We start from the raw sequence: 18,132 nt of genomic DNA on the forward strand, positions 1-18,132 counted from the left end.
CCACGCCTAAGTACATGACTAACCTTGGAAACCTGGACATCACTGGACTGACTTTCTAACCCTCTATCTTCGAACAATATTGGACAGCAAGAAGACTCAATCTTCAATTAATCCCAATCTATTATCGCAGCGCCTCATATAATCTACTTGAGACAGTGCTCATCGACAACGACAAGATGGCCCCTTCGCTGGTCGAACCTGTTCTGCCCAGTGCTTCCATCATAAACCATACCACAGAAGATAATGTCGCCGCGGGCGAGGTCGAGCTGGTTGTACCAGACATGTTCACCTCCATCATGTCCGTTGAGCTAGTCCAGAACCCGCACTATGCCGAGGTCAAAAAGGAGGCAGATGCGTGGGTTGCAGAGTATGTACCATAGCCACTCAGTTTGAGATTAACTGGATCACGGTTTTTAACGGTGCTTTTTGTTGTCTATAGGATTCTAGGCTATAGCGAAAAGCAGGCTGCCAGGAATAGTCGCGCCGACTTCGCCTACATGGTCTCGTGGTGGGTTGGCCCGCACTGCGACGCCGAGACGCTGCGACTCCTAATCGACTGGAACCACTGGGTTAGTATTGCGCCCCCGATATTGGAAGTGTAGATGGTTTTACTAATGAGAGACCTAGGCCTTCTATTGGGACGATCGTACGTCGCGTGCTTCCTATTTTGCTTCTCATCTAACCCTTTGGGCCGGCAGAGTTCGACGAGGGTCATCTGAAAGACGATATCTATGGATCCGCACGGGAAATCATCTACATGATGTCCTTGTTAGATGACGGCCACCCTGGCGTATCGCGTGAAGAACATCCGCTCGGATACATCTTCCAGCACGTCTATCGGACATTCCAGAAGGTAAGAAATCCATTATCACAGCCTCTAAAGCAGAACTCGAGCTGACCGGGACCTATCTAGCGAGCATCACCTGGTAGGTTCAATGACTTGGTGATAAGAAGAGAGATTTCACGAGCTGACAACTTGTTCACGGTGAAGTGCTTCAGTATCGATACAAGAGATGTAAGTCGAGTCGCACTCAATGTGAGATCCCCCCTTTTCGGTCTTTACTGATATTGCTCCGACAGATGTTGAACAGTACATGCTTGGCGTCCTGGCCCAAGTCAACTCGCGCAAGATGGAACTCGAGACGATAACGGTGGACGAGTTCATGGCCTTTCGACGGTCGACCGTGGCGGCGATGCCATGCATGGCTCTTGTTGAGTTCGTGAACCCCACCCCTTATCACGCTCGACGACATTCATCCACGGTTAGACTGACATGTTCATAGGTACGCACTTGGGATTGAGTTACCCGAGGAAGTCATCAACCATCCGTCTCTGAAAGCCTGCCAGGAGGTTTCTGTGGATCTCGTCGCTATGTAGGTTTTCGCCTAGTGTGCTGGAGAGACAGCCAGCTGACACCTGTTGTAGCCACAACGACATATTGTCGTACAAAAAGGATATAGTAAGTCTCTCGAAGTTACCTCTCCCTGCGTTCGTTATTTTCTAATTATCTTGGCAGTTGTCAGGAGAAGATCTCTCCATAATCAACATCCTCCGCAGCCAGGGCTGGACGCTGCAGGACGCCGTGGACGAGACCGGCCGGATGCTGGACGGCTGCTACCAGCGGTGGTACGAGGCCCTGATGAAGATGCCCAGCTGGGGCTCGAAGACGGACCGCATAGTCTACAGCTACCTCGAAGGGATTCGGAACATTGCCTTGGGCTGTCTGCTGTGGAGGTAAGTTCCCGTGCCATCCAGTCCCGCACCCGTTCTCTCCCCGGAGAAGACTAACCTGAGCACACAGTTTCTGGACGGAGAGGTACTTTAACCGTGAAGAGGGCCGATTGGTACGAGAGACGCGCAAGATGCGGCTGCCCATTCCTGCGCCCCTGAATGGCTCAACGGTGAAGGTGTAATGGGTATTAGCTGTCCTCTGAACAGATTTTGTAGGGTACGAAGGCGAACGATGTCATGATGTAAAATTCATTCCTACATAGCAAATTGATATCTCATTTTCCCACCATCATATTTTTGATAGCATATGATGAGAACTACTTTCTAGCGATTTATGTTGCCAGTTTATTAAATACAAACTCATATGATGAGACTTCAAATGCTAGGGAGGCTTACTCTAAATCGAGAAAAAAAAGAAAGAAGAAAATAAATGACGAATTAGTACACGCGCCTACTGTAATGCCTTTCAACTCAGCGCCGCCACAACGAGATGCTAGTTACGTTACGGTGGTTTCTCATTGGTTATTGAAATGTAAATTACCGTCTGAAGTCTTCACTATGCTGCCTAGACATCAAGATCAATCATTAAAAACAGGAGCCCAATCCAGCAGCAGTTCCTTTTTCCTGTGCTTGACATGGCGGCATTGTTTTCTTTCTTCCTTATTCTGTTATCAGACGAAACCTGCAGGGATCCCCACAGGACCCTGACTCCGTATCCCAGACACGTGGGTGACGAGACCCTTGGTGGGTTACATCCTTGGCTGGGGTATCGTGGAGTTGGTGTAACCCCCGAGTGGTGCCACCAATGGCCCCACGCCCCAATCCACGGGGTTAACAACAACCATCGATCCCCCCTGCATACCTGGTGAGTGCACACTTCTAAGCGGCACCGAACCACTCCTAGTCCAGGAAATGTGTGAAACACGACGACATATCACGCATAGAACTGGTGCGGCCACTCGTACTCCAACGAACTCTAGGCACACCAGAAGATAGAGTTTCGACATTGGCGGGAGTTCCTGACCCAAGTAACAGGAACCACTGATGCGGTTGCTTTGGCCAAAGGAGTCCAGAATAAGATTCGCAGGGAATAACGCCGCGTGAACGTAGCATAGTAGTGTCATTGAAACCACGTCAGAGCGTTGATCAACAAGAGCTGCTTTCATGGTCGTGAGTTGCCGTCAGACGAGTCTTGTATACATACCTGGGTCCTTGATAATGCTTCGTTGACGCATACTGGACTTCAACTCAACTCCAATTGTATCATTAAGACAGCTCTTCCACTTACTCATTCCTTTGTACACTTACCTTTGAGGCGACTACTTCCGGCCCTAAACGTCTCTCACTCATAATCACACATCAAATCACAAAATGGGCGCCTTAACAGAGGGACCTGTCCGGTCCGATCCCCATGACATGGCCATCAGTCACGCCGTCGTCACCCAAGATGCCTCCCTCCCCAGACTCGAGGGACAGCTGGAAAAGCAGCCGGCTGGCATGGCCGAGGCTGAGGCCGCACGAAGCTTCTGGGCTCACACACTGCAGAGCTGCCCGAACCCCAGCTTCCCCGAGGTGCCGGCCGGGCACCGCGCCCAAGCAACCAGCCACACCCAGAATAGCATACAGATACACTTCCCCACCCAAGACTCACTGCAATCACGCACCGCATGGGTACATGGAGCTTGGGCTCTCACCCTTTCCCAGTATCAGGGATCCGACGTCGTCTTTGGCGCTGGTCTGCCTACTTACGACCGGGACCTCCCATCCGGCCTTGCCTTGGCCGTCGTGCCGCAGCGTGTCACTATAGACACTCTCGACGCCAACATTTCAGATTTCTTCCAGGGAGTGCGGGCGCAGATCGAAGCCATGACGGCCCACAGCCACTACGGCAAAGATAACATCAAAGCCATTGACGAGCACTGCGCGGCAGCATGCGCCTTTCAGAGCCTGATCAGCGTGGGTTCCTCAGGTGGGCAGAGCCCACGCGATGTCGTGCATGACTATGCGTTAGTCTTGGCAGTCACGCCCCAGGGCGACGACGGCTCGATCTCGGTCGAGGTTGATTATGACCCTGTGACGCTCGAACTCATCCAGGTCGAACGTCTTCTATCCCACTTCGAGTACGTCTTACAACAAACTTGCTCCATGAGCCCCGAGACCAGGCTGAGGGAAATCGACCACGTTCCGAGCTCCCACTGGGAGGAGCTCAAGGTGTGGAACGGCAATGTGCCCGAGCCCCTGGAACGGACGGTACATAGCCTCTTCGAGGACAGAGCCGACTTGCAGCCCGACAAGCCGGCCATTTGCGCCCGCGACGGCGAATGGACGTATGCGGAACTAGACAGGGTATCCGAGCAGTTCGCCAGGCTTCTGCGTTCCGTCGGTGTCAAGCAGGGCTCGTACGTACCTTTGGTGTTCAACAAATGCGGCCTTGCCATCGTGGCGATGCTGGCGGTTTTGAAGGCGGGCGGTGCCAGTGTCGCCTTGGATCCAGCACAACCGCCAGAGCGTCTGGCCAATCTGGTGGCGAGTATGGGGGAGTGCATCGTGGTCAGCAGTGCGCAAAACCGCGACCTAGCTTCTGGGTTCGGTCGCCGCAACGTTGTCCTGGACGCCAACACACTTCGAGCCCTGTCCGCCAGACCACCTCAGCCGCGTCTCAGCACCGAAGCTACGATATCTCCCGACACCACTGCATTCGTCCTATTCACCTCCGGCTCGACGGGTACACCCAAGGGCATCTTAATCCCCCACAAGGCTTTCGCCAGCAGCATGAGAGGGCACGGCGAGGTTCTCCGCTTCTCAACGGGGCCGGGATCACGCAACTTCCAGTACACGGCCTACACCTCTGACGTAAGCATCGGAGAGATCTTCACTTCCCTGTCTCTTGGGTCTTGTGTTTGCGTACCATCCGAGTGGGATCGCAAGAACAACATCGCCGGCTCTATGCGCGACCTCGGCGTCAACTGGGCATTCTTTACGCCAAGCGTCGCGACCTTATTAGGGCCTTCCGAGGTGCCGTTATTGAGGACACTGGTGTTTGGTGGAGAAACAGCATCGCCCGAGAACTTTGCTACTTGGGCCCCGTCGCTGTATCTGATCAATAGCTTCGGCCCAGCCGAGTGCTCTATCTGGACGCATTGTGTCCCGCGCCCCGTAGAACTGGGGGATATTGGCAGTAACATCGGCTATGGCGTTGGCTGTGCGACTTGGATCACCGACCCCGACGACTACAACAAGCTTCTGCCCATCGGTGCCATAGGCGAATTGCTGACCGATGGACCAAACGTCGCAGCTGGTTACTTGAATGCACCAGAAAAGACGCAGGCGACGTTCGTGTCGGACCCTGTTTGGAAGCCGGCCGACCGAAAGTCCATGAGGCTATACAGGAGCGGCGATCTTGCGCGGTTCCTCCCCAATGGCATGGTGCAGTTCCTTGGGCGGCGGGACCACCAAGTAAAACTCAACGGCCTGCGTGTCGAGCTTGGCGAGATTGAGCACCAGATCCGTCGACTCGTTCCAGACGAGATGATGGTGGCGGTCGATGTTGTCAACCCCCACCCGGCCGGATCACCACGGATTCTGGCAGCCTTCATTGCCCCTAAGAAACCCATCCCAGCGGCCGGCAATTCCACCCCACCAAAGTCAGGCTCGGAGACTGAAAGCTTGCTTTCGCTTCTTTCACATGAGGTCCCAGCGCCTCTACAAGAAGCGCTAGATGGCCTCGAAGACGCTCTGAAGAGGGTGCTCCCGAGCCATATGGTTCCGGCTGCCTATGTGCCCCTGGGTGAAATGCCCCTCACGGCATCCGCCAAGACAGACCGCAAAGTACTGAAAATGCTTGCGTCCATGGTGCCGACCGAGGAGCTTGTTCGCCTGGGCACTCAGTCTTCCTCCAGACAGCTGCATGCACCCGGTACGGTCATGGAGAAGCTTCTCGCACGATTATGGTCTGCTACTCTCGGACGTGAGCTTGACTTGGACGTCAGGGATAGCTTTTTCAAGGTAGGCGGCGACTCGCTATCTGCCATGCGTCTCGTATCGCTAGCCGGGCGCCACAACCTCAAGTTATCTGTCGAGCAGGTCTTTAAGAGCCCGACTCTGGGCGAGATGGCACAGGCCGTCATCGTCGTAGACGACAAACGGGGGCTTGCTGAGGCAGCTCTCGAAGGTTCGGATGATACCACGGTCGCGGTCCCGGCTCCCTTCGCCATGGTTGGTGGTGTTACATCGACTGATATTGCGGCGGCAGAATCCGCCGCAGAGTACTTTGGGGTCGAGGTCGGTGAGGTCGAGGATATCTATCCCTGCACACCACTCCAGGAGGGCCTATTAGCGCTGTCGCAAGACGGCCGAGGCACCTACGTCGCCCAGATGGTACACACCCTGTCACCCGACATTGACCAGGCCCGGTTTAAGAAGGCATGGTCTGCGATGCTGGACGATTGGCCGGTCCTAAGAACGCGCTTCTTTCCGTTGGCAAAGGAAGACGGCACCATTCGCCTGATGCAAGCGGTGCTGCGATCGAAGCCACGGTGGAGGAAGGCGCGGGGCTTGGATGAGTATCGCAAGCTTGACACGAGAGACAAGATGCAGACCGGAGACGATATGCTCAGGTTGGCGTTATTCAAGGATCAGAAGACCGGTAAAGACCACTTCGTCATGACAATCCACCACGCAGTCTTCGATGGATGGATGATCGCTCTTCTGACGACGGCCTTCCGACGCGCGTACGCGGGCATGCCGACACCGGACTTGACGCCGTTCAACCTGTTCATCCAGTGTCTCGAGAGCAGGGATCGCGAAAAGAGCCGGGAGTTTTGGCAGCGTTATGTTGACGGCCTCCCTAGACTCTCTTGGCCCGAGCTGCCAAGCCCCGACTTCCGCCCAAGATCCAACTGCGTGCAGACCAGAACCAGTCGTCTACCCGATACTCTAGATGCGGGGAGCTTTACACCAACGACGTGGCTTCGCACCGCTTTTGCTATAATCCTCGGTGCATACTCGTGCACCGATGACATCGTCTTCGCCTCGACAGTCTATGGCCGCGCATCTCATCTCTTGCCATCGGCTGATTTAGTGGCTGGTCCGACACTGGCCACTATCCCGATTCGAGTCCGCATTCCCCGCGAGACGCGTGTTGAGGATGTCCTTGCCGCGGTTCAAGCTGAATCGGCTGAGATGCTGGCATACGAGCAAGAGGGCCTGCAGACCATCAAGCAGTATAACGCCGAGGCGCTGGCTACCGTGGATTCCCAGAGTCTACTCGTGGTCCAGGTCGACGAACCTCACGCATCTGCACCGCAAAACGTGGATGTCGAGGCAGCCGGGGCGGTCCAGTTCAAGATCGAGCCGCCCACTGGGCTAGACAATGGATACCACAACTGTGCGCTCGTCCTCGAGGCTACCGTATCGGGACAGGAGCTGCACCTCGTCGCCACCCATGATGACAACGTATTGAAACCCGACGAAGTGCAGCGATTCCTCCGCCAGATGACACACGTGGTGTCCCAGATATCTGGCCACTCCGACGGTAGCGTGCTTTGCATTGCAGATTTGGACCTCGCTTCCCCCGAAGATATCGAAGAGATGCGGGAGTGGAACGGAGTCGTTCCCGAGCCTATGAGGGCCTTGATCCACGAACTGTTCGGTGAGCGGGTTCGCGAACAACCCAATGCCGAGGCCCTCGTTTCTCACGAGGGGTCGCTGACATACCTTGAACTCGAGGACCTGTCTAATCGCCTGGCAGACCACTTGTGGACTTCGTGCGGCATACGCCCAGGCATGCATGTGCCTCTCGTGTTTGAGAAGAGCCTCTGGGCAGTGGTCGCCATGATTGCTGTGATGAAGGTTGGCGCGGCCAACGTCGCCCTGAACCCGGCTCAGCCGGCAGACGTGCTACAATCGCTGGTTCCGGACGTCGACGCCGAGTTCGTGCTCTGCAGCGAACGAAATTTCACGCTTGTCAAAGACAGCTTTTCCCGGTACATGTGTGTCGGTCCATCCATGGAAGTGGATGCCAGTCTGGCGGGAACGAACGAGGCCAGCGTCACGCCGGACCACCTGGCGTTCTTGCTTTTCACCAGCGGTAGTACTGGTAAGCCAAAGGCCATTATGATCGACCATGCTGCGTTTTGCAGTAGCATGCGTGGCCACGGCGAGACACTCTGCTATAACAAGGGTGGAAGGAACCTGCAGTTTACGGCGTACACCTCGGACGTCAGTATAGGGGAGATCTTCACGTCGCTCACACGCGGCGCTACGGTAGGCTTTCCTGACCCCTTTTGAAAGCATCTGAGAAGTAGTACTGACCCAAGTCTAGGTTTGCATCCCTTCCGACGAGGAGCGGATGAACATGAATGACCTCGCTGCAGCCATGGAACGCATGCGCATCGACTGGGCCTTTTTGACGCCCAGCGTCGCATCTCTTTTGGATCCGATGAAAGTGCCGACCCTTCGAACGCTGCTCTACGGAGGCGAGACGGCCACCGTCACCAACATCAACACGTGGGCCCCGAGACTGCATCTCATCAACTCATTTGGTCCGGCGGAGACATCAATCTGGAGTCACGCTCATCCACGCTTTACCACGGCCGATGTGGGATCCGACATCGGTTGGTCCTTGGGGTGCGCGACCTGGATTGTGGATCCCGAAGACTGCAATCGGCTCATGCCTATCGGGGCCATCGGGGAGCTTGTCGTCGAGGGCCCCAACATCGCCGCGGGATACTACAATAACCCCGAAAAGACGAAACATGCATTCGTTGAGAAATTGGCATTCCTTGGTGAAAGCAAGAACAGGGTATACCGCATGGGTGACCTAGCACGTTGGATGCCCGGCGGTCGCGTGCAATTCCTCGGCCGCAAGGATACTCAAGTAAAGCTCCATGGACTCAAAGTGGATGTTGGCGACGTGGAGGATAAGATTCGCGTCGCTTTGGGTGGGCTCGGCCAAGTCGGCCTGGAAGTAGCCGTCGAGATGATTGAGAACCCCGCGGACAGGTCGGATTCGAAACTGGCAGCGTTTGTGAGCACGGCATCGTTTGGTCACCCCCAGAACCGTAACGAAGTGGCCGTTGTTGAGGACGAGGAGGCTCTTCGGGACTTTGTCGAACGTACGGAAGGTCTCCGGAGCAAGCTTTCCTCGGTCTTGCCGGCTTTCACGATCCCCAGCTTCTTCGTGGCGCTGACGAGCATGCCGCTGAACGCTTCAGCCAAGACAGACAGGAAGCGCCTCCGTGCGCTTGTGGCCGACCTGGGATTTGGCGGCCTGGCTCGCTTCTCCTTGACAACGCAGCGCGAGGTGCAAGCGCCACAAACTAGGGTGGAGAAGCTCTTGCATAACCTGTGGTCTACCGTCATGAACCTGGGACCGGAAGACTTTGGCGTCGAGGCGGACTTCTTCGAGTGCGGCGGAGACTCAATCGTGGCCATCAAGCTGGCCTCCCTCGCCCGTACCATCAACGTGTCGCTGACGGTGCAAGACATCTACAAATGCCCCCAACTGAGTGACCTGGCAGCCATGATCGAAGGCAGGACGCCAGATTCCCAGGGTACGACACCGGCAGAAGTACCGGCCTTCTCTTTGCTGCCAGAATCAGCGACTGGCTCAAGCATAGACTCGGTGAAGGCAACGGTGGCAGAAGATTGCGGGGTCTGGGTGGAAGAGGTGGTCGACGCCTATCCCGTAACCCCGACGCAACGGGACCTGTTCGATTACGGTCTTGTACGACCGGGCGCCCTGTGGATGCAGAACGTGTTCAAGATCCCCGAAAACGTCGACGTAGACCGTCTCGGTCGCGCCTGGCGTCGCATAGTCTCGAGTCATGATATAATGCGCACCCGCCTAGTGTCTCTTGGGGACGAACTCCTCCAGGTTGTTTTGCGGTCACCTGGCGAGATCCGCCATACAAAATGCCCAGACGCCGAGTTTGACGCTTTCCTCTCATGGGAGCAGAAGCGAACGTTGAGCTCTGGGCAGTCGCTGACCCACTTCACTATCGTTAACGAGAGGTGGCTTGTCGTGACGCTGCACCATATTGTGTACGACGCCTGGAGTTTGAACAAGTTATTCGCGTTGCTCGACCTCGAGTATACTCGCCTCGCCGAAGGGAAGGATGGAGACGCGACCGAGCAGGAGCAGAGAGTGGACTTCCGGCACTTCATGAAGGCGATCCTGCATCAGCAAGGCCGTGCCGAGACCTCGGCGTTCTGGCACGACGCTCTGCTCGGGGTATCAACGCGGGCGTTCGCCAAGGTAACAGCTCAGGGACTCTCATCCAACACTTTCTTGCGACACAGCATCCAGCTGCCCCAGGGCGGAGCCGGGGTACGTGCGTATAAAACACCTGCCGAGTTGGGCTATGCGGCCCTTGGACTCGCCTTCCACGAACAGCTGCGAACCGCCGATACTGTCCTGCGCGTGGTCTCGACAGGCCGGACCATCGACTCGGTTCCCGGAATCGAAGATCTGCTTGGTCCCACGGTCAATAACCTGCCGCTGCGCTTGCGGCACTCTGAGCGCGGGTTAACCTCATCGGACTTTATCGCCCATGTCCGAGAGCAACTCGTGAGTCTCGCACCCTACGAGCAGGCGAACTTCAAAACTGTGGCGAAGTTGCATCCGGAAGCACAAGCAGCTTGCGACGTGGCTCCCTTGGTCATTGTGCAGGCGGTTGATCCATACGCCGAGCCACCGGCTGGCGGGATTGGTCTGGAAAGGAGATCTCAGCCCCTGTTTTGGGACAATGGCATGCCTTTCATCGTCATCATATCCCCGGTGATGCGGGGCAAGGAGCTGCAGAGTATGGACATCATGGTGTACTTTGCGGACTCGGTCGTCGCGGATAAAGAGGTAAAGAGACTTGTCGCAGTCCTCGATGTAGTCGTGCGTGCCCTCGTGACGGCGGAGGGAGACATGGACGTTTCGACATTGCTGGAGGTAAAGGAGCAGGATTTGGAGAAGACGGGCGAGGAGATGACGCTGATCCGGGCGGGCGATCAATAGAGACAGAGAGGCTAGGATTCGTTGCGCGCATGTTTCCTTGACGTGTAAGCTGTTTGATAGCGCAAGATAGAGCTTTAGAAAAACATAATATTTATATATATCAATTGTTCAACATAGACTGATCGGCTCAATTGATACAGATACGGTTGCCAAAAGTAACGACCAGGTAACAAGTGGTGGTGAGCTTCACGGTGGTAGATGATGGCAGGTTGAATAAGTGATCTGGTCCCCACTAAACAATTGGTGGTAGGTACCTCTGAGCCCCTAAGGTTAGTGGCGGGGTTCTAGCAATCAACGCCCAACGTCAAGCCTACATTGTTCGCCAGTGCACTTCTTACAACTCGAAGATCATAGGCCTTCAACATACAGCTATAATTCATTAATAAGTTGACAACTTCGTGGGTGGAGGTACCACATTACTTTGTTGGCCAAAGCATCTTGTGACTGCGCTATAGGGGACCTGCTTGAGAAGTACCTAAGATTTGCTCCAGGGGGTGCTACAGGCAGCCTCACTTGAAACGTACAAAACGTCAGGCTAATACGGATAGATTAGAAGCAATCAGCGCAGATTCCGTCACTGGCAAATCCGATATTGAAAGAGCGTAAGTCGAGGAAAGCATAGCTCATATTGTTTACTAGTATCTTCATAGCATTTGCCTTAATCTCCCCATAATCTCATCCGTTTTGCAGAACCCGAGGGTATGCCCCTGGTCCTCTTCGACGATGAGCTGCGCCCCGCGCATCTCCGCCGCCGCTTCTTTCGCCATCCGGCAGGGGACGTGGACATCCTTCCGCCCGTGGTATATCACCAACTCCCCCGTCCTCACCGGCAGTGTGCCAAGTTCAAAGTCCCAGGGGTTGCCAAACAGCGCCGCCTCGCAGGCCGCACCGGCCGCCCCGTCCCGGAAAGCCTCCCGCATGCTCGTGGTGAAGATGTCGAGGAGCTTGCCCCCGTCGGCCTCGACGACCCGCAGGTCCTCGGGCGGCATGCTCTTGAAGCCCCCCTCGAGAGTCGCCTTCAGCTTCTCCGGGTTCGCCACGTCCCGTGCGGCGGCGCCGATGCTGCTGTCGAAGAGGTAGCCGATGAGCCACGGTGCCCAGGGAGCCAGGTTGAAGATGACGCGGTTCGATAGCATCATCTCGCTGAGTCCTAGGCTTGCTGGATACATGCCCGACACCACTACAGTGCCAGCAAGGCGCTCGGCGGGGATCTTGGAGGTGCAGCCCAGCGCATAGGGTCCACCCCCGGAGATGCCAATGACGGCGAAGCGCGGGACGCGGAGATGGTCGGCCAGCTCGAGGACGTCGAGTGCGAAGGAGCTGATGGTGCGCTTCGGCTCGGGGCTCGAACCAGCGTACCCGGGCCGGCTCACGGAAATGATCCGGATGCCGTGGCTCGAGGCGGCCTCATGGACTGCATGACCCTCGTGGTGGGACCCCGGGAAACCATGGAAGAGGAATGCTGTGGGGAGCTGCGCGGAGGCGGCCGGGGTTGACCCACTCGCGCCAAAGGTACTATAACAGAGCCTTCTCCCGTCTTTCAAGATTAGCTCAAGTGTTGCTACTGTGGCTGACGGGTTGCTGGACATTGTGCGAGATGGTTGGGGAAAGAGGTCGCTAGATGTATATGCGGGGCTTAGAAGCAGGGGCTTTATTCAAGATTAAAGGGGTCTCTGTACAAAGTAATTTGATGTAAGGAAACTTTCGTGAGTTGAACTCTTCGTACATTATTTTCCATCAATTCGCGACGATTACTTAGCACGATCTTGGCCGAAGGAGGTCATGCCAGCGCAGTGGTACCACCAGACTAGGTCGTCTTGCATCGGATACTATCCATAGAACGCAGTCCAGGGGTGTGTGTCAAACCAAGAACAGACTCTGGAATCAAACATATTAAGAGCCCGAGGGTCCGAAGCATATGGGACCGTTCTCCCCTGAGTCCAGGGCTTTTCACTGCTGCCAACTCATGAAGATGCGCGAGGTCCAGTTCGAAAGACATGGGATGGGATCCTGTTTATGCAAGGCCTGCAGTCCGTAACGTCTTGGCCAAGGTGGCACCACCACACGAGTCAGTGCCTTCGTATTCCGGCCCACTACCACGAAGGGTCAAAACGATATACACAGTCAGGCAGAGTGTCGAAATCAGTGTGGTAATGGTTGAACCTAGTGTCGCTAACGTGCAGCACTAGGCGGCCTGGCTGTAGAGGCAATCCAGAGCTCCAGCCCGCCTCCCTAGGCATCCGCAACCAAAACTCTCGATTTCAAACTGCTGAAATTTTCGAAATGGCTACAGATTTCGAGCCGTCCAATTGAAATTTGATGTTATTACATTTGTAGAGAACGCTGCAAAAGTTGGTACACGATGAATGCAGGCCCATGCGATTGAGCAGAGCCTCAGAGGCCTAGGCGACGGCTCTCCCATCGCATTCATGTACTTGACTTTGGTAGGCCAGCCTACACACCTTCCGCCTGCAACTGCTGCGCCACGCCATCCCCTGCCAACAGCCCCGACCCCGACGCGATGGACACGAACTTGTGCCGCGAAGCACAGTCGCCCGCCGCGAAGACCCCCGGCTGCGACGTTTCCGCAAAGGCCCCGAGCTTGATACCCCCCGCATCGTCAAGTTGGACGCCCAGCTCCCCCACGAGCGAACTCGCCTGCTCCGTCCCCGCGTGATACATGGCGAAGCCGTGCGCATGCTCCTCAGCAAGAACCCCTTCTTCGGCGTCCTCGAGCACCACATGAAGACGCTCCGCCCCAAACCCATCATCTTTGGCGGCACCCTTGACCATCTCCAGACGTTCGATGACGTCCGCCACCACGTCGCAGCCGGCGACGTTGGCAGCCACCGGCCGCAGCTGCGTCGCGACCCGCGTGTTGCCGTTGGTGTAGATGCGCACCCGCTTCGCGAACTGCTTGCAAGACCGCACCACGCGCAGCACCCCCGACGGCTCCGCGAACGCGTCCAGAGCGAGGACGGCCACCGACTCGGCCCCGCGCTGCTCGTGGCCGTGGCATAGGAGGCAGTGCACGACGCCGTGGCCCCAACACTCCTCCAATCCATCGATGAACGGTAGGAGATCCCGCACGCCTGTGGCCAATATGACTTTGCGGCCTCGCCATTGGTTGCCAGCGGCATCGGTAGCTTCGAAGGTACTGGGTGTCCCTGGGAGTCGCTTGATGGTGGTAACTTCGCTGTCCACGAACGTGCATTGATCCGGGTATCGTTGGGTGAGCTCGGCGCGACCCGCCACCAGATATTCGCCAGGAGGCCGATGGTCCCAGGTTGAGACCATGTGCATCTCCGTGGCGAACCTATTCCGGTAGCTGCCCGAGTCAAAGATGATGAAGTTGTGGTTCTGGCGGCACAGGGCCAAGGCCGCAGCAAGACCTGCTGGCCCACCGCCTATGATGATGACGTCGCGAGTGAGTTCCATTCCAGGAGAAATTGCATGAATCTTTCAGCGGAACGTTGGCACGTGGGCGGGTAAAATATGGCACTATACTACAGCCGGTTTTCGGTTTCGATGATCATAGTGTGGCCTTCAAACTTGGGTAATCAAGTACAATTGTTGTCAACCTTGGCCCAGATCGAATATGCTCTCTTTACATAAAGGGTGTCACAGATACTCATGTCCGTATGGTCACGTCTTCTCCCGCCAGTTGCAGTAGGTTACCCGGACTTTTCAAACGCGCAACTGAATACAGTGGCCCCACGAGTCTATCATTGGTGAACTATATAGAGAATTCCAGTATGGTGACTCGAGGTGGTGCCACCCCACAGGCAACTACTCTGCTGGGATCATGCTAGGGTACCCCCTGTTCGCAATCCTTGCAAGAGTATTCCCCAGTTCATATAGGCATTTGGCCTTTGGTTGTCTAGAATTCTTCGCAAATTCTTAAGGGAAGTCAAGCAGTAGATTCATCTTTCTTGTCCGACTCGGTGCAGAGAACGTTGAATTCTTTGCACTTCTTCGGCTCGGCCGACGTTGGTACGGGGACGATCTCGGTGTTTCCTGTTAAATCTTTAGGAACTCTGAAGGAACCTTCAGTCGGATAGTGATTAGTTTGAAGTCTGTTAGATATAGAATCATTTGCATCAACTTACCGGCCAAGAAAAGGTCTACTTGAATCCATTGCTCACTGACATCGTCGCCATGTGCCGGGCCGACCTCGACGAAAACACGCATCACCCCGGAGGGAGGTCCAATAGGGACCTTGACACTGGAACAGGGTCAGTAAATTTGTGGTGATCCCCCAAGACTTATACGCACCGTTGTTCTCCATTAAATGCCTTCCGTAGTGTGTCCATATCACAGGCAACGGCGATATCCACGTCATGGGTTTCTCGCCGTGACCCTCTCAAGGTGCGGGCCATCCCTCCTATCACGGCGTAGGTGAGGCCCTTGCCTTGGATGAATGCCGCCATATAGTCCAAGGCACAGAAGAGCTGGTGCACGGACCCATTACCGGACTGGGTCAACTTCATCCCCTCGGCGGGCGTGTACCGGTTTGACGGCCGGGCGGCCGGCGGGCCACGTGGTGGTGCTATCATGCCTGTAGACTGATGTCGTCTGGGGCCGTTGACGCCGAAAGGGGTTGACAACAGATTTGTTAAAGCACGTGATCTCTCAAAGGTGTGATGGAGCGTATAAGATATTTATGGCCTCTGCTACTTTGGCTGGTTGTATTCAATACTATGATTGGATTCCGTCTAATCAAATCAGACTGTCTCGAGTGAATACAAGATTGGCCACGTCCAGCTTGATTGTTTGCATACATGAGTATTAACGGGGCAGGCTTATTCACAGGGCAGGCTCATTGTTAGGCCTAATGAGCGGATCTTTACAGCTGAGATACCAAGGGACCTTGTTCAGGTCATGGCTGAATAGAATGTGAGTAGACGCTGAAGTTGCTTGGAAGCCGGTTCTTTCTAAAGTCAACGCCAAAAGACCATCGTGACCCTGCCTGGCCCCCTACGCCACCCGAAATCCACCACGAAGACATCTCACTGGCAGTTACTGTTTACCCAGGTCGTCATCTAAATAATCATTTGAGTCGTGGGTTAACTTTCCACTCGAGCGGTTCAAAAGCAATGCCACCAGAGACCGGTCAGGACTTCATGTCCCTGGCATAAGTACTGGTTGCCCACCGGCTCATTCGAGCGTTTATTCTTGTCAACGCAACCAGTTACTCAAGCATTTATTCGAGGTAGATCGCAGATAGCAAGGCATCAGCTCAGGGAGTCGCTTATTTACCCACCAACAGGGAGCGGACCATGTTGTAGGTATTGAATTTGCTCCACGAAGGAACGCATGTCTTGAGTTGAGGACATGCATACATGCAAATTCAAGTTGTGGGCTTATACAGCTTGAGGCACCCTTGGAGGTTGGTCGTACATACGTTGGGTGGAAACTGACACCATGGAACTGCGACAAAATGCCATAGCCCTGCCGCAATGAGACTGACAGATCATCAATAAATTCATCCTAGCAAGATAGAAATATGAGTCTTTACAGACCAGTGGCTTGAGAAGTCGCATCATCCCAATGCAAGCCACAATGAAGAGGTGTGCAATAAATGTTGTGCAATACAATAATAAGACCAACCAAAGCAAAAGAGTCGTCGCAGGCCTGCACCGGAATTGATCCCAGGACCTTGGTTTAGAGTAGCGCACGGGCCCTACTGACGTCCGTGCTAGCGCCCTTTAAGCTTGTTTGGCTGGGCCGTGCACGCTAGCGCCCGTCCGCGCAGGCAAAATCGCATTACGAATTCTCACGATCCCATCCAACAACGCCGCAAAAAATCGCAGAAAATCGCAAAAAATTGAGATGAAGAAGAGCTGCGGGCTCTTCCGGGATTCGAACCCGGGGCCTCGTCCATTTCAGTGTTTAACCGAAGGTTTCCCGAAGGACGAATCATTCTGCGACCGTTTGTTAGCCGTGTTCGTTGGTGTTGATGTTGTGGTTGATGGTAACTTACCCACTAGACCAAAGAGCCGTGTCTTGTTGAGAAGGCAGGTGGTTTTCGGCGATTATAACGGACACAGGGAGGGGTAGAGGGGCGCAGTGGGAATGGTACAAGGTTAGCGCTGATCCAGGGCAAGCGTGTAAGTCGTGCCACAATGCATTTGAGCCATTTTCAGCAGAATTAAATGCCATCAAAGACATGCACCAAGGGAACAATCACAGCAGGACAGCTGTTTCTGAGCTTCAATACCTCCGGCACGAACTGCCACTGCCACATCCGCATCCGGACTTCCACGGAGCTCCGAGAGATCTCCGAAAGATGCCGGAGCTCACCCCACTTTGCCGACCACAATGATTGCCAGCAGCCGACTAAGGCATTGCATTTTGCGAGCTCAATATAGCTCTTCGCTATCGTCAAGGCCAATCGCTTGTGAAAACGTTGAAATAACTGGTAAATAACCTTCAGTGCAATAATTAAGTGACCATGACATAACTGGGCAATACGGGAATCCTAGAATGGTAATAAGCAACCTTGACCAGCCATGTTTCCCGCCTCTCTTGTTATGCTGTTTCTCTAGACAAGGTAATGATGACTTGACGGACACGCTGCTCTCCATTGAACTCGGCCATCATGGATCTGGACGCCAGCAGACCTAAACATGAAACTGTAAGGTCCCCTAGACTTGAAAACAAACTGGTGGACTGGCTTTTCAGAAGTGGCTGACCATCACAGAAAAGCTCTTGACTGCTCATACATTGTCGACCAAACACAGTGATTGGGTAGACGATCGTCCACTTTCTTCAACTATCGAAGATGTCCATCTGTACGAATATTCAGGTAATGTGTTTCCCAATCCAAGGCGTTTGGCTGGTATTTACATGGAGGAACCTTCACTAATAAGCATCGTGTCTCGCCGGCAGATATCAATACTGGTGATGCTGACCCTCCCGCAGCAACAGATTATCACAACTACGAAGAGTATCCTCGCGAGTTCCGACCGACATATACCGCCCACTACACATACGATCCTCCATCGACAATCCCACAGCCTCCCCGATGAGATCATCGACCTCGACAGACCGACGATCCTCCTCCAGGAACGAACCACCGCGATTCGCCGAGAAGACAACATAACAAGCCACAGTGATCCCTCTCTCAAGAGTAGCAGCACCTTTCACAGTCAAGCTGTGCAAGCTACAGATAGAATACATACATTTATATTGATACAAAAGGTGCAAGCCACATCATGATCACATTGCCAACTGGATGAAACATTTGATGCAGACAGACAGCAACCATACAATTCAGCTTGACACGCGATCACGAGAAATGAAAACATAGAACACTGGCATTTGTGTTATCCTAGAATTACTATCTACAGACATTCAAGAGACATCGTATTCAAAATGATCTACAATCTTTC

General features: G+C 54.5%; 5 protein-coding genes across 5 annotated transcripts; 2 read left to right on the forward strand and 3 right to left on the reverse strand.

The window, feature by feature from the left end:
• Positions 1-176: 176 nt before the first annotated feature.
• Positions 177-1,913, forward strand: PG985_013726 (uncharacterized protein; the record flags this gene model as incomplete). Its single annotated transcript, XM_066833492.1, has 11 exons — positions 177-367; positions 440-569; positions 628-646; positions 699-853; positions 914-926; positions 992-1,015; positions 1,081-1,216; positions 1,284-1,373; positions 1,426-1,459; positions 1,517-1,734; positions 1,802-1,913. The coding sequence occupies 11 exons, from the start codon at positions 177-179 to the stop codon at positions 1,911-1,913; spliced, it is 1,122 nt and encodes a 373-aa protein (XP_066678232.1).
• A 1,189-nt stretch (positions 1,914-3,102) lies between these two features.
• PG985_013727 (uncharacterized protein) lies at positions 3,103-10,738 on the forward strand (the record flags this gene model as incomplete). Its single annotated transcript, XM_066833493.1, has 2 exons — positions 3,103-7,995; positions 8,054-10,738. 2 exons carry the CDS (start codon positions 3,103-3,105, stop codon positions 10,736-10,738), a joined length of 7,578 nt encoding a protein of 2,525 aa, XP_066678233.1.
• A 644-nt stretch (positions 10,739-11,382) lies between these two features.
• PG985_013728 (alpha/beta-hydrolase) lies at positions 11,383-12,327 on the reverse strand (the record flags this gene model as incomplete). The annotated part of the gene is made up of 1 exon (XM_066833494.1): positions 11,383-12,327. One exon carries the CDS (start codon positions 12,325-12,327, stop codon positions 11,383-11,385), a length of 945 nt encoding a protein of 314 aa, XP_066678234.1.
• Positions 12,328-13,192: 865 nt separating this feature from the next.
• Positions 13,193-14,176, reverse strand: PG985_013729 (Pyridine nucleotide-disulfide oxidoreductase- class-II; the record flags this gene model as incomplete). The annotated part of the gene is made up of 1 exon (XM_066833495.1): positions 13,193-14,176. One exon carries the CDS (start codon positions 14,174-14,176, stop codon positions 13,193-13,195), a length of 984 nt encoding a protein of 327 aa, XP_066678235.1.
• Positions 14,177-14,648: 472 nt separating this feature from the next.
• PG985_013730 (uncharacterized protein) lies at positions 14,649-15,294 on the reverse strand (the record flags this gene model as incomplete). Its single annotated transcript, XM_066833496.1, has 3 exons — positions 14,649-14,785; positions 14,848-14,963; positions 15,014-15,294. The coding sequence occupies 3 exons, from the start codon at positions 15,292-15,294 to the stop codon at positions 14,649-14,651; spliced, it is 534 nt and encodes a 177-aa protein (XP_066678236.1).
• Positions 15,295-18,132: the final 2,838 nt, after the last annotated feature.

This window comes from Apiospora marii, assembly GCF_038362585.1.
Source record: "Apiospora marii strain CBS 49790 chromosome Unknown utg000011l_segment0_segment0, whole genome shotgun sequence".
NCBI lineage: Eukaryota > Fungi > Ascomycota > Sordariomycetes > Amphisphaeriales > Apiosporaceae > Apiospora > Apiospora marii.